The sequence below is a fragment of the Triticum aestivum genome, chromosome 2A (assembly GCF_018294505.1).
Source record: "Triticum aestivum cultivar Chinese Spring chromosome 2A, IWGSC CS RefSeq v2.1, whole genome shotgun sequence".
Classification (NCBI taxonomy): domain Eukaryota; kingdom Viridiplantae; phylum Streptophyta; class Magnoliopsida; order Poales; family Poaceae; genus Triticum; species Triticum aestivum.
Window position 1 is genome coordinate 676,589,566 of NC_057797.1, and position 16,417 is coordinate 676,605,982.

General features: G+C 42.8%; 1 protein-coding gene across 1 annotated transcript; it reads right to left on the bottom strand.

The window, feature by feature from the left end:
* Positions 1-496: 496 nt before the first annotated feature.
* LOC123185887 (uncharacterized) lies at positions 497-5,644 on the bottom strand. The gene is made up of 10 exons (XM_044597699.1): positions 4,801-5,644; positions 4,569-4,670; positions 4,347-4,477; positions 3,994-4,266; positions 2,898-3,079; positions 2,348-2,394; positions 1,906-1,986; positions 1,694-1,822; positions 670-1,611; positions 497-582 (listed from the first exon to the last, which is right to left on the bottom strand). Exons 1-9 carry the CDS (start codon positions 4,952-4,954, stop codon positions 1,445-1,447), a joined length of 1,266 nt encoding a protein of 421 aa, XP_044453634.1. The 5' UTR covers positions 4,955-5,644; the 3' UTR covers positions 497-582; positions 670-1,444.
* Between the last annotated feature and the right edge of the window lie 10,773 nt (positions 5,645-16,417).

Genomic DNA, 16,417 nt, shown 5'->3' on the forward strand with positions numbered 1-16,417 from the left:
AAGACTTTGTTTATCGAGGTTCGAACCACCGAGAAGGTGTAACACTGTAAGTCCTGCATGATATTCCTAATGTGGTTGTGCGTGAGTGTTCTCTCTTACATGATCTGAAAAAAACATCCCCTATGGCCTTGGTTCCTCCCTGATATATCCCAGGGGAGAACACATCGGCATCTACTTCTTCCTAACAAATAAGACTTCAACAAGCCACATGTTACTTCTGCCATCCAAAACAAGCAATAATATGGAGATTGTGTGACCAATCAAGGGCGTGACTGCATCTAAAGAGCATGAGTTTCTTTCCCTTGAAGTAACCGTCCATAGGCGGCGCGCGGCCAGATTTGTGATCAAAGACCTCATCATCATCATCAGATTTATCCTCATCCACATAGTCAGGATTGCGCCAGCGAGGCATGGGCACAGGCCACCTGCAGTTCAATTCAATGAAATAATTTGTCCAAAACTTAACCCCAGCTTAATATGCATCAGAATACCAACCTGTTTAACTTAGTTTTGTTATCTTCATCCATTTTCCAGAAAAGCGCTCCAGAGGGATCACTATCATTGCCAACTTCACCAAGTTCACTGTCAAACATAGCAATAATAAGATTATGCTTCAGCAAGCTTCTTAAAATATTTAGAAAAGAACTTATGTGATATGTACTTGAATACCTTTTTGTCTCAAACGATGCTAGAATTTTGTAAATGTCCACCAATAACAGGAAAGGGGTCCCTATTCTCTTATCATAGAAGTTCATGCCAATAACATCCCCATCAAGACTAACAAGAGGGCCTCCAATCCCAGCCTAGCAAGTTGACATGAACAAGCTGTGATTTTTGTTTTCCAAATATATATTGCTAGCCCACTCGTTCCTACGCAACTATACTTCCCTTTTCCAAAAATACAAGGCATATTTTGTCTGTCCAAATTCAAGCTTTGACCACGGATTAATCCAGTAATATCTAGGTTTTGACAAAAAAATTGATTCATATTCCAAAGTACTTTCTCATGACCATGTTAACTGCCAACAAAATAAGGGGCATTTACAGTCAAACCTTGCTTTTGGACAATCAAAATATGCCTTGTAAAAGACAGAGGAGTATTTATTATCACCACGAAAAAATAGGAATAAAAAAATACAGGATTGCCTTAGTGATTTTACACGTGGAAGTTACGAGGAAATCGCGATCGAGTGTGCCTGTCCAGGAAACCATATCCCCGCTAGTAGCCATTAACATGCCTGATTTGAAGCAACGCCCTACAGCTACTACTTTAAAATCCTTTTTCCAACGAAGCAGAGTATTTGATGGACGAAGAGCAGGGTAATCCTTCACACTGACTAGAGCAACGTTGTAATGTAGACTATAATGTAGTAATGTCCCTTCTCTATATTGGTTGTTAAGCAACACTTCAATCTGCAAATAATACAGTGATGAGACTTAAGCATCACCTTAAAAGAACAGCGGCCACAGAACAAGGAGCGCCAACCCTCAAGTTTTCAACAATCTTGTTCTCATCACCAGAATTTCTAACCAAGCTTGCTGATGTCAAAATTACCGTAGATCCATTCCATTCAATAAAAAAACCCGTGCATGCAAAATACCTCTTTTCTCCTGCATACCATGATTCTGGCTATTAGCTAGTTGTAATCAAAACAGAGATGAAATAGTAAATGGCACAATTCTGTAAAATCACCATTAAATGAAGCCAGTGCGACAACATTGCAATTTATGTTAGAAGCACTTTTACTAAATTTTCTCCAGACACCTTCACCATGTATGTCGCCAAAAGTCTCTTCAAAAGTATCAACTAAAATCATGCCAGCTGGAGAAATATACATTGTAGAATAGTTGTTAGTGGTACATGGTTGCTGTAAAAGGTCAGCAAATTTAGAAGCACTGACACACCTCCTAACATGGAGGATGGTAACTTAGGGTAACCCATGGAGTCTAGATCTAACTGCTCCTGGTTGAGTAAATCTCCATGTACTGCTGCAACAAGATCAAGTTGTCAGCACTAACATATACTAATAGTATATATGAAAAATAAATTCACATAAGTTCTCCACATGATTAGCATGTAACAATAATTAAATCATGATAACAACCTGAGCAACAGCTAACGTTATTAGAAGCATGGATGAACATACCCAAGAATGTAGTGTACATAATACTAATGGATAAGATCTAACAATATAAGGGTACAAGTGAAAAGGCTAGACTAGTTGATATACAATAATACAAATGTAAACACTAGATTTGCAGCTTCTAAATAAATGCCATTACAAACTGCAACAATTTGCAGAATACCACAATGTTGAGCAGTCCCGAGGAGTGCCTGTGTGCTCACCTTCTGGATGGCTGTTAGATTTCACACATGTGGGTCTTACTGCAAACCTGCCGGACATAAAAATGACTAGTTGATTACTAACCAAAATGTAAAATGGACCAGACCAGTGCATTAATACGCAAAATGGTCCCAAAACCTACATGGGTAGAATCATAGGCAAGGAATAAGATAGATATAGGACCCCAAGTTGTATGAAAAATGACATGATCATAATGCACATTCCAATAAAACATAAAGTTTTCAACATTGGCACAAGAAATATGACTAATCTTAGTACAAGACAATTGTGAATCTCTGATACATCATATATGCCAAAGGTTGGCAAATATTTTGGTTGAGCTGGCCAAGAAACAAGTTAATATTAAAAGTAAACATTGTAAACTGCAAAGCTTAGATGACAAATAGGCTAAGGAACAACAGCGAATGATCCAGATTATTGCATGCATATGTTGTCTAGCACGCAAAAAGGCTTGCCCTATTATCTCTTTTATGAGAGGAGCTAACGTAGAATACAGCCGGTGAACACAAGGACATACATCGATAGACATACCTGTAAACCTTCGAAGTTTTTGACCGTGCAAGACCAGTCTTCTTTTGCTGAGATGTCCAGTAATGCTCCAGATGCTTGAGAATTGTGCCCCATGGTAGGAAAACGGCTTTTCTAGTAGTCAGAAAAAGGTTCATGCCAACAACCTTCCCATCAACAGAAAGAAGTGGCCCACCGTCCCAAGCCTAATAACACAACAAAGGTGACAGGCAAGAAGGGTTAAATTTGAACAAAATGAAGTTGTATAGAAAAACAGTTAAATAAAAAATAAAAAACCATTCTTATTGGGGATAAGTATATTTTTTGTCCCTCAATTTTTTCGAAAGTATAGAAATGATCCCTCAACTCCAAAACCAGCAAACTGTAGTCCCTCAATTTTTAAAACCGGATAAGTTTAGTCCCTCATACCACTTTGGTTGATTATTTGCTGACGTGGACTGGTTGTTGTTTGGAACTGTGGGACCAGCCTGTTAGTGGTCGAAATTTGAACAGTATGTGGTGTAAAAAAATAAAAGACACGCAGAAAATATAGCTACTTCATTGTGCACATGAGTACAGAAAAAAATATATGTGCAGAGGACTGAAACTGAAAAAAATAAATCACTTTTAAATGAGTTAATATCATTGTACAGCGAACATTCTTAATATATGCAAAACTACAAAAGATTTTATACTTGTCTGCGTAATACTACATAGTATCCGTGGTATGGTGGTTACCTACTGATCTGGCCTGCTTCCGGTATTAAGTTCGAAACATGTGGCATACATTTTATTTTAAGCTATTATTCTTTCTTCCTGAGGCTGACATGTGGGACCCTGCACATTTGTACATGCTGATGTGACGGGCCAGCCTATAGGATGTATCTAGTTTTAGTCAAAACCACTCCACGTCAGAAAAAAAAAAACAGTCAAAGCGGTATGAGGGACTAAATTTATCCGGTTTGAATAGTTAAGGGACCAAATTTTGCTGGTTTTCTAGTTGAGAGACAATTTCTATACTCTTGAAAGAGTTAAGGGACGAAAAATATACTTCTCTCATAAATCCCTTCTTATTGCCTCCATGCATAAATAAAATGCGCATATCGTCATGCAAGTGTACCTCTGAGATTTTACAATCAAGATCTTCATCATCCTCGGATACCCTTGAATCACCATTAAATTCCACATTCTTGGTCATTATTTCACCAGAGACACCACGCCCTATAACTATTAATAGCTCACCATGGGGCAGAATTTCTAGTGCAGGTTGGAAAGATCCAACCTGAACATTTTCAAGGAACGCATGGACATTGACAACAGCAAAGTTGCGATCTAAATCAAATTCAGCCATCCACCCCATATAAACTTCATTGCCTTCATGGCGCACTTCAATCTAGAAAAAGGTAAGGCAAGAAATAAGCACACAATTATCAGAAGTAAGCAAATCAGTAAAGGATGATTGTTAGCGCCAACCTTCAAGTCATCATGGTCTTTATTCGTACCATTGAGAGCTCTAACCAAACTTGCAGAAGTCAGAAACCTTGTAAGGTGGCGCCCCTGGCGTTCCATAGCTATGCCCGAGCATGAAAATAAGACTGTGTCTCCTACAGAAGATCGCAATTTAAATCATTTATATCTGGTTGTGTTTCAATATATTTTGTTGGAAAACTAAGAATACTAAGCACACATAATCACCATTGCACAAAGTAATAGAGGCGACACTTCTAGACAAATATGATATTAGCCCATCACTGAGCCTGGACCGAACACCTTGATCACAGTCCCCAAGGAAGTGACCTAGTTGAAGGAAATAAAACATTAAGGCAACTGTGAATAATCAAATAAAGCTCTGAAAATGTGTGTGTGTGTGTGGGTGGGGGGGGGGGGGGGGGGGAGACGTAGCACAAAAGAGGAAGATCTAGCATACCTGAGACCAATGATTCATTCTTGGAAGCTTTTCTACTCTTAGGAAAGCTTCTAGTGAGATGATCACCACCTCTCTTAGCTTTCCACATCTTTTTCAAGACTGGAGCAGAACTTTCTTTTAGAAAGTAAAACAATAGGGCAAAATGTGGGGTCATAAGTAGTGAAGCAACAATATAAAACTATAGCCGAGAAACTAATCAGGAACGCTAATAATGGCCTTATGTTAGGGTTGCTTGAGACACCAACAATGATAATTTTTTGGTTGGGGGCCCGAAAGAAGCTGGCCGAATAGCATCATTTCTTAGCTCAATTACCAGCTACCAACTATAGCATGGAGTGCTGACATGAAAAGGCGTTTGCATTGTTACACCTGATGTCCAACTGTATTTTGCTCCCCCAAAACATACATGTAGGGTTTACCACAATCACAACTGAAGAAAGGAGCTCACTTATACCCCATCTTTTTTGGCGCAGGTTGTAGTGCACTGGGATTAAGGTAGTCAGACCTAGGCCTTAAATTACATTGGACAAGATGTAACATGTTCTCTTGTACTACTTAACCTAGACCAGCCAAAGCACCATAGAAGCCGTATATGCAGCCACACAAATGATATGCTTCCTCATTTTAAAGATTTCCTCTTGTCTGTCTAGAAGAGACAATGCAAACATGTAGGGAGGGTTTGTAACAGAAAAAGGCTGGTGGGGGGCAATGGAGCAGATTACATGCGACCATCTAATTGGAAACTTTACTTCAGCGGGTCAACTTCTTGATTAGGTGTGTACAATTTTGGTATTCAAGTATACAACCTTTGTTTAAAACCCGTTTAAAGGATCTAGTATGACTTCAATTGGCCGTCTAATAGTCACCATCTATACAGACAGCATAGAACATTATATTTATCTAATAGATTTTATGCAACCTTTCCAATATTTTCTTTGAATTTCATAACCCGATACGCGTAAAAAAAAAACCGTAATCCAATCCAGCCGCAGGAAGACGAAAACTTGAATCAAAGTAGTTAATCCATTGCACAACTCCAGTCCATTTCAAATTATTCTATTTCCTCCACCAAAATCGTGCAGATCTAAAGATAGTACAAGAAGGCAACTTACCTTCCTTTTGGGCAGCACAAGAGGCTGGCCAGCGTCAGCTTGGGTGCCTTGGCTGCTCGTCTCGCGGGCTTCGGTTCAACGGCGGGATCTTGTACAGCCGGCGGACGTACGAGGCGGGTCAGGCGCCGTGAAGCTGGGCCGGCTCGTGGAAGGAAGGACGAGCCTCCACAGGCGACGAGGAGGGGCCGATTTTCAATGGCGGCGATGTGGCTCGAGCTCCAGCGGCGGCGAAACCCTTTTGTTTTATTTTTTTTAGGCAATTTTGTTTGATGACAGGAGGCAGGTAAAAAAAAATTTGCGGGGGAGGAGGCAGGTAAATAACTCCAGAGTTGAGGGCTACTCTGGTTTCTCCAGTCCGTGGGAGGCCCAAATAAGGGGATCAGCGGCCTCAGATTTTTTACCATTACAAATTAAATGTTTTTCATGATAAATTATATTGTTTGAGGATGGCCAGTTTAGTTGGCGAGCATGATAAATTCGTATTAGTTTACTAGTATTATTTTTTTAAAATTGTCAAGCTTGCAAATTAAATTTTCCATCATCACACCAATATAAATTTCCATGCCTAAAAAGAAAACGTTGGCCACCCTAAAATACTTGCAGACTGCTTCCAATTGGCACACGATGTGCCTTCAATCGCTTCAAGAATCTCCCCCAGGAAGCCAATAATTTGGCACCATTTCTTGCTTAGACATGCTTATGATTTGAATTTGATGTATTGGTGGGATGATGACCCTCCTAACTTTCTTCTCCCGCATGGTTGAAGGATGTAACTATTTTAAACCAGCAATAAAGTGCCAAATGGATTTAAAAAAAACACGAGGATAAAAGCTGTAAAATGAGTTTCCTGTTTGAGAGGAGAAAGTTGCTTCTTTTGTTGTTGAACAAAGCCAGAGCTATGTCTTGTCCATACTGATTCCTAGCTTACAGACGAAGCGACTATCAGACCAGCCAATTAGTGTAGGTCGCTCGCTGCTGCTTGTGTCCCTATAGGTTCGCTCTGCAATGTTTTGTTTTCTTTCATTTCTACCGGCTTTCTTTGGTTTTTCTTTCTTTGGGTTTTTTCATCACTTTTCTTCACTTTTCTTCGGGTTTTCTTCATTATATTTCAGTCTTCTTTGCTTTTTCACTGACTTTTTGTTTTTTCTCTCTTCGTAATTCTTTGATTTCTTTGTGTCTTTGCTTTTCTTTTTATTTATTTGTCGTTTTCTATCGGTTTTGTTTTTTAAAGCATGTCTATTTTTTTAAAAAATATGTACATTTTTAGCACATACGTGAAACTTTTCTTCGACATGTGTTGGAAATTTTCTAAATATATGATGTATATTTTTTAAATACATGTTGTGGATACTTTTTCGAATACACGGTAACATTTTTTAAATATGTGCTGTATATTTTTAATGATAATAAATAGTTTTTAAGCTACGTGGATTTTTTCACATTGTATGAACATTGTAAAGTACATTGTTTTAATGGAAATAAACATTTTCTAAACTACACAGAGATTTTTTAAAATGTATAAACGTTTTCTTAAATGTAACATATTTTTTAATCATACAAAAAATAGTTTTACATTATGCAAGCATTTTTTTCTACATTGTATAAACTATTTTGAAATGGAATCGCATATAAACTTTTGAATTTTGGAACATGTTTTAATTGTCATGAACATATTTATTGAAAGTTATCAACATTTTTTAAAACTATGCTAACATTTTGTTATATCATGTCAATATTTTAAAAATTCATGATTTATTTATTTTTTGTCAAATTTTCGTTTTGGAATACATGCATTTTTAGATTCTTTTCAAAAATTTGAGCAGTAGATAATAAACTAAAAGAACAAACGACTGGAAAAACAAAGGAGAAAAACTAACAAGCCTATGCAGGAACCTAGGCCGGCACAACAGTCTCGCGCTTGATTCACCCCGTGAACAAGCGGTGCCAAACAGGGCCATATGAGGTTAGCAAATTGCAGCCATCGGATTGGTACCGGATGGACCGGAGCTGAAACCTTTTTTTTAAGTGGGGAGATTTTATTGATTAGGTGGATTCACCCGTACAAAGTCTCACTACAATCTCACATGGCCCCGAACGCAATGAAACAGCAGTGCAAGGGGAAGAGCGAAGCGACCTAGTTTAGCTCTCTTTTTTTTTTTTGAGGATCAGCTCAACTCTCTTTTAATGACAGCAAACGTATGGTCTCTACCAGAGGCAAGTAAGCGTCGAACCTCGCTGACAAGGGCCGAGACAGGCGACCGACTCGTAGAAGAGTCGCTGGTCATGGTAGCAGCGACAGTGCTATCCGTCTCCAGGATAAGGGGAAGCTGGTTACACTCTACCGGGAGAGAGACACCCTCTGTGACACTCCAAAAATTTTACTTTGGTTTTTAGCAAAAACTTTGTGGTTTTTGAAAAGAGGCTATTTAAAATTTTCTAGAAAACCTTCCTCTTAAGAAACTTTCTTTTCTTTGGCAAGGTTTTTATTCTGGCTTCAAACTTTGGTGTTTGACCTTTTGAAACTTCTTCTCTGTTGGTTCTCTCTCAAAATTATTTTTGGGAGTTTAATCTTTTTCTTTTAAAAAGAAACTCCATGAAATTTGGGATTTTCATATCTTGGAACCACCATGACTTGGCATTCTTGCCCATGTGGTAAAACCCCTCCAAAACCTCCCCTACAACTTGTGATCAACCTAAATTCTCTGTCCCAACTAATCCAAACTGGTTTTGGATTTTTATTTCAAATTATTTTTCCCTCAATTCAATTCTGAAAATTATTTGGAGCCTGAGAGATTTTCAAAGCAAGTGCCCTATTGCATTTGAGTTTTGACCTCAAACCAATTCTCCTGGATTGTCCTTTGAACCCACAACCCAGAACCATCTTGATCCACTCCTCCTCTTTTCAAATTTTTCAAAATTCAGTCTCTGCAAGTTTGGACCAGATTTGCCAAATTTGGTGAAATTCATATCTACACTCCTCTAAAAATTCCACCAAAATTCAGGCAGCCTATTTGAGCAAGGAGAAGCCACTCCACCAAAAATCAGCTCAAGGAAAAATCACCAGAGGCCAATTTCATTCGGTCGAACACCTGGTGGGCACTGTTACTGTTCATAGTTCAGAAAATTCAGTTTTCAGTGTCATCTTCAGTCCGTCAGTTTCAGTCACGCGGCCACAGTGCCCTTGGCACGTTCCTCGCCGCCTCTTCCTCTTGTCCGAAGCTGCACACGCGTGCGTGGAGCCTTCCTGGCGTCGGTAGCGCGCTGGCTCGCCCTCGCCGGCGTCTTCTGCGGCGTCGGGACCTCCCGTGGCGGCCGACAGGAGGCACACCACGGCAGAACGTCGTTCCGCGCCGCCCATCGCTCCCTGGCTCTCCGCGTGGCCTCATGCACGCCAGCGCACGCCCGTAGCACAGCCACTGTGGCCGGCAAGCACGGAACGCGCTCTCCGCCGCCGACGGGCCCGCACCATCACCGTTCCGTCGAGCTCGCCCTTAACACCCAAACCCCGGCCAGTTCAACACAAAAACGGACCCGTTGGACCTCCGTGATGATGCTCGACCCCCTAACCACCCCGACCGAGCACTGCGCCACCGTAATCGCTCGCCGGTGATCCTCGTTCACGGCAACTGCCTCGGACCGCCTATATAAAGGGGTCCCGAGCTCACTCTCGTGCACGCAGCACCTCCACTACTCACCAACACCCCGCCAGGCCACTAGGGGGACCTCGAGGAGGTCTCCTCCCCCAGCTCCGGCCGCCTCGCCCCGCCTCGGCCTCCAGCTCGATTCACTTCGGTGAGGCCACCTCCGGCGCCCAAACCTCGTCCGTAGCCCTCTCTTGCACCCAGTAGTCTAACCCCCACCTCAATTTAATCTTTGCAGCCCTCTCCGACGAGCTCCATCCACGCCCGAACCACCGTCCGCCGGAGTTGAGACCGCCGTCGACGTGCTGCTCACCGGCGACCAACACCACCACCCACCGTTGCGGAAGGACACGGTGAGCACATTGGTAACCTCTGATCCCCATGCCTCGCCGTGGATCGCCGCCGGCGACCACAGCAGCTCTCGGGCGCCGACGAGCCTCGTCCCTCCCATTTGAAAATTTAAACATGACAAGTGGGACCCGCAGTCAGCCTCTCTGTCCTTTCTAAACGAAGCGTTATCTGAAAACGCCTTCTGCCAAATACGTTTTCTCTTCGGGCTGGCGTAATCGCTACCGAAGCGTTTTCTGCTTTTATAAACTAGCCCCTGGAAATCTTCTGTTTCATTACGGATAAGTCCCTGGACAAAAACCCTTATAACTTTTAATCAGAAAAGTATTTTTGATTGATTCTTTGTCTGTTCTCTTTAAAATTTTGTCTAGTTTTTTATCAGATTTATTTGAAAAATATTTGGTTTACCTTCTGTGCTCTCCTTGGTATTTACGTTAGCGCATATATCTTCTTTAAACGTAGATACCGAAGGAGGTGACGGAGCCGCGAACTTCACCGAGCTAGGCTCCGACTACTCTGAACCAGGCAAGCATGTTTGAACTTTTGATATGATGAGTGTCTTGGCATGTTTTGCATTTAGTTAGTTTCATGGCATGCCGGTGAGTATACCGATGAACGTTATTTTATGTGATAATGAGGTAAGTGAGTTCAATGCTCCATACGTGGATGAATGTGAATATGAATGGTCATGTGTTGGCATGAGGATGGGTACGACGGCAGTGTTGTAGCATGCCAGTCTTATGCCAGACTATGTGACTTCAGTGTCAAACCATATCGGTCCGGTACCTATCATTTCCTTCCTTGTACTACCACATGTTTTCCGCAAGGAATATGGTTTAGTAAGTTCCAAACCGCTTTCATGGTACACACCAAAGAGGAGAGGCCGTGATGATGGTTCCATGGCCCTGGATTAAAGCCAGTCATCCGGTCAGGGGGCATGGGTGTTTCCGGTTGGGACCGAGAGGGGGGCACCCCTTAGAGCGCGCGTATATAAATTTGATCCCATGCTATTCGAGATTGTGATCTCCCCGTCTCAAAAGTTTTCTTGGACGATGACTAGGGTGATTCCTAGCATCGAGAGGTAGGATGGGTGTGTACCGGTTAGCTGTGTTTCCTTCTGAAATACCGTAAACGGAACTAGTCCTTCGTGACTACGGAAATCCGTTGACTGTGGGAAAAATTTTGTACAAACTCTGCAGAGTCATATATTCTTCCAAATCATCTCTTCCATGTCAAGTTTCGTTCCTTCTTATCCTAATCAATTGTCAGAGACTCCGGTGAATCGCATGAGTGCTAAGTCCGGTTAAATGATCACTCCTGTGGATGGACTAACCCGTTTGTTTTCATGAATTGAATGTTTATTATGAGTATTACTTACTTGTGAATAAAAGCCCTTTATGTGATGTCGCTCAGACGTCCGACTGTGGCATTTCTTTTAAAGCCCTTTCTGCGATGTCGCTCAGACGTCCGACCGTGGCATTTCTTTTAAAAGCCCTTTATGTGGTGTCGCTAAGATGCCCGACTGTGGTATCATTTTCCTTATTTTTATTTGTTCGCCTTTCGAGGCGTCGCTTCAGACACCCGATCGGTCCTTATTTATGTTCTGTGGAATTTCAGGCGGACTACCGCCGTTTTCCCTTTTTTACTTACCCGTTATGCCAGTTTTATTTATTGTGCATTAAGGAATTAATCATGTTGCATCCATGCATGCATTTGTTATATCTTACGTCCGAACTGTCTTGCGAGTACTTTCAAAGTACTCACTGGCTTGTTGATTTGGCCAGATGCTGACGAAGGCGATCTCATGGATGAAGAGTTCGATAGCGAGCCCGACACTTAGAGGAGTCCCAGTCAGTCTTGTGCGACCCTGGATTTGGCCACTGTTTTATATCCGCTTCCGCTACCAAATAAATTCATCGAGCCTCTCCTCGACGCCCGATGAGATGACAGACGTAGAGTCTTGTATTTCTCTCCCCGCTGTGTTTTTCCACCACCAGCCTATCCTTGAGTCAGTAGTATGTCTCCACACCACTGTGTTCTGTCCGCCATTATGTATGATTATTGGCGTGCTTGTAATAATTTGGTTGAGCAACCGTAGTTCAACCCTGTAATATATTTTATGCTACTGGCTTATTGTATCAAGAATTTGTCTGCCAGTGTGGAGGATTTCTCTCATACTGGACTTAAAAGATTGGCTTTTCAATAAATATTTTTATTGGAAAACCGGTCGTGACAAGCTTGGTACCAGAGCCAGGCTGACTGTAGGAAGCCACTAGGTGCGATCGCTAATTGGTTATTAGCCTGATAGAGCTAATTTATATTTTTGGCAATGGTAGTCATTTTCTGTCAGTCAGCATAAATTTATGATCTGACCCTGCAGAATTTTGCCTACTTTTGTAGATGGCCGACGTCAGCTGCGAGTCTCAGACCTTCGCCAACGTACCCGATGGGTTCGTCAAGCTTCTTTCTTCCATCGTTCAGGTCGCGATGGGGCCATCCGTGCGCCCAGTCTTCACACTCTACCAGCACCGAGTCAACGACAGTCTGACCATGCACCAGGCCACGGTGCAGTTCAGGGGAGGGCGTGGTGAGTTACGCCGCTTCCGGTTCGTGAGAAGAGCCATGCCTACGGAGAGGCATGCTATGCAGATGGCAGCCCGCGAGGCGATAGCTCGTCTCAGGGATGTCCTTCCCGTGATGAAGACTCGTCGTTACCGTTATCTTCCGTGCCATGTGCCTTACACCTATCACTACGCATACTCCTGCCCCAGAGGAGAACGAGACGAGGCTTTTGAGATGCTCATTGAGTATCTCCGGGCCCTGGAGGCAGCCTTCGACAACCTGGTGGACGACTTCGTAGCTACCCGCATGGACTCAGTCCATGGCTGTGCTGCCAACAGGAGGGAGCTCCTACCCATCGCTCCGCCACCGACTTTTGTCTCGTCATCAGCATCTTTTACGCCTACTCGTCGCCTGCCTTCTACCGAAGAATTTAACCAAGTCATTGCACCCACTCCAGCGCGCACTACACCAACCTTCGCGCCCACTCCTGTACGTGTTGCTCCGCCCCTGGCGACCGCTCCGCCCGCTCTGCGCAACACTACACGTATGGAGCCCATTAGCGAGGAGGAGGTCGAGTCCCCAACCTCGCTACGCCTCGCCCTCGGCAGGGCAAGGGAGGTCGTCAACATTTCTGCCTGAGTACGCTTAGCTGCCGTGTGTTGTACCGCTTTGTAAGATATGTGCGTAGGCTGGGAGTAGTAGCCTGTTTTCGCATCATGTAGGATCTGGAGAAGTGCACTAGCCTTAATAACATGTCAGGATTAGGTACGCATATCCTGAGTGATGTACTGTATAATTACCGCCCGTGTGTAAGATGTGTAATGAGCAGTCCTTCTCCGTGCGCAAGTCGTTTTATTTTTCTTAAGTAAGCTGAGTTATTTAATTCTATTTGCCAGCTTTATGCATTTTATGGATTTGTTTTTGCGACTCTTTCCGCTTTTCTTATGGGTTTTACAAAATATATCCCCAGAGTGAAAAATGTCTCGTCCTTGGACTCGCTCCATGCCAATTCCATCAGAGGAAAATTATGATGCACAACCCAGCAACGAGTTCACTCAGGGACAGTCAAGCCAACCGGGAAATGAATCGGCACTTTCACAAATGTGCCGCCTTTATGAACAGAGTCAGCAACAACATCGTGAAATAATGAACCAAGTCATCAACATGGGAAATCACCATGGACAGTATCAGCAACATTTCAAGTTATCTGAGCTACAGAAGACACGTCCTCAAACATTTTCTCACACTGACAAGCCTCTTGAAGCCGAGGACTGGCTTCGAGATATGGAGAGGAAATTAATTATTGCAAAGTGTTCAGATCTCGAGAAAGTACTATATGCTCCACACTATCTCACAGGAGCAGCCGTATCGTGGTGGGAGAATTTTCTGCACATGCATCCCAACGAAAATGACATAACCTGGGATGATTTCAAGGAAGGTTTCCGTGGTGCACATATTCCTAAGAGTATTATGAAAATCAAGAAGAGAGAATTTGATGACCTCAAACAAAGGAACATGATAGTGTCAGATTACAACAGTCAATTTACCCTATTATCCCGCTACGCCAATGAGGAGCGTATGACTGAAATCAAGAAGATGGAGAAATTCCTTGACGGTCTGGCGCCCGCACTTAAATGCCAACTGGTCGTGCACACTTTTCCTGATTTTAAAACGCTGGTGGACAAGGCCATTACTCTGGAAAATGAGAGACGCAATCTGGAAGATATCCGCAAGCGAAAAAGGGACCAGACTAACCACACTCGCAATCACCGAAGCAAGATAGATTTTAAAAAGGGTGGGACACCCAAATTCTCATCCAATGTCTCACGCCCAATCAAGAATTTTCATGCAAGGGACAAGGAATTCACCTATCGCCCCGGCGTTACTTGTTACGCTTGTGGAGAAGAAGGGCACTATGCCAAACAGTGCCCCAAGCCAAGGAATTCAACCCCAAAGCCGAACAACGACAGCAATAATTCAGCGCCCAAACGAAACAATTTCAATCCCAACAATAACCACAGGAAGGGTCATCTGAACCACGTAACCAAAGAGGAGGCACAAAATGCTTCGGATATCGTACTCGGTACGTTTCCTGTCAACACAATACCTGCAATGGTTTTGTTTGATTCTGGAGCTTCTCACTCTTTCATCTCGAAAAGTTTTGCTTTGCAAAATAATTTTTCGATGCTTCCTTTGGAGAAATCCATAATAATCAAGTCCCCCGGGATTCAGCAAGTTTCTCAGAATTACTGTCAGAATGTGGTCATTGAGTTTGAAGGATTGGAGTTTTACGCAAATCTTATTGTATTGGAAAATAAAGGACTGGATGTCATCCTAGGGATGGATTGGCTAACCACCAATAAAGGTTTTATAGACTGTTTCAACAGGACCGTGATTCTCACACACCACCAAGGGAAGACAATAAGAGTATCAGCCAAGGAAGGAAAAAGACCCCGGCAACCGAGATTAAATAAGGTGGACGTTTCTGAGCTAAACAAGGTTCCAGTAGTGTGTGAATTTCCAGATGTATTCCCTGAAGAGCTGCCAGGTATGCCACCAGATCGAGAAATAGAATTCCGCATTGAGCTAGCACCAGGGACCACCCCCATATACAAGAAACCATACAGAATGGCACCATCCGAGTTGATCGAATTGAAGAAGCAGATAAAGGAATTACTGGATAAAGGGTACATTCGGGCCAGCTCCTCACCTTGGGGATCACCAATTTTATTTGCCAAGAAGAAGGATGGAACGCTGAGATTGTGTATCGACTATCGAGCACTTAACATGGTCACAGTCAAAAACAAATACCCGATGCCAAGGATAAATGATTTGTTTGATCAACTTGCGCAGGCCAAGGTATTCTCAAAGATTGACTTAAGGTCAGGATACCATCAATTGAAGGTACGAACGGAAGATATCCCCAAAACAGCCTTCACCTCCAGATATGGACTGTACGAGTTCACAGTGATGCCATTTGGATTAACTAACGCCCCGGCATATTTTGTTCACCTCATGAACAAAGTATTTATGAAGTTTATGGACAAATTCGTCGTAGTATTCATCGACGATATTCTGGTATACTCCAAAACACCAGAAGAGCACGCAGAACATCTCAGGATTGTACTAGGAGAGCTAAGGAAACACCAATTGTATGCCAAGTTCAGCAAGTGCGAATTTTGGCTAAGACAAGTAGGTTTTCTAGGCCACGTGCTGACTCAAGACGGTATAGCAGTGGACCCAGAGAAAGTCAAGGCCGTACTTGACTGGAAGTCACCAGCCAGCGTAACAGACATACGAAGTTTCTTGGGAATGGCAGGGTATTACCGTAGATTTATTGAAGGATTTTCCACCATATCCAAGCCTATGACACAGTTACTCAAGAAAGATAAGAAGTTTGAATGGACAGAAGCATGCGAGAAAAGCTTCCAAGAGCTAAAGCGGAAGTTAACAACAGCACCAGTATTAATTGTACCCGATATACACAAGAATTTTGAAGTATTTTGTGACGCATCCAGAAAGGGTCTCGGATGCGTGTTGATGCAAGAAGGCAAGGTTGTCGCCTACGCTTCAAGGCAACTTCGCAAACACGAGGAAAATTATCCCACTCATGATTTAGAAATGGCAGCAGTTATTCATGCACTCAAGGAATGGAGGCATTTTCTACTTGGGAATCGATGTCAGATATATACGGATCACAAAAGCCTCAAATACATTTTTACGCAGCCAGAACTAAATTTACGGCAACGCCGCTGGTTAGAATTGGTAAAGGATTATGATGTTGGTATCCATTACCATCCAGGGAAAGCAAACGTAGTGGCCGATGCCCTGAGTCGGAACCCCAGCTCCGACGGGAACTATCTGCACAGCTTGAGGCCCGAATTCCATCAAGAATTTGTCAAGCTCAACTTGATAATGGTAGCAGAAGGCACCATATCAAACTTGGAAATACAA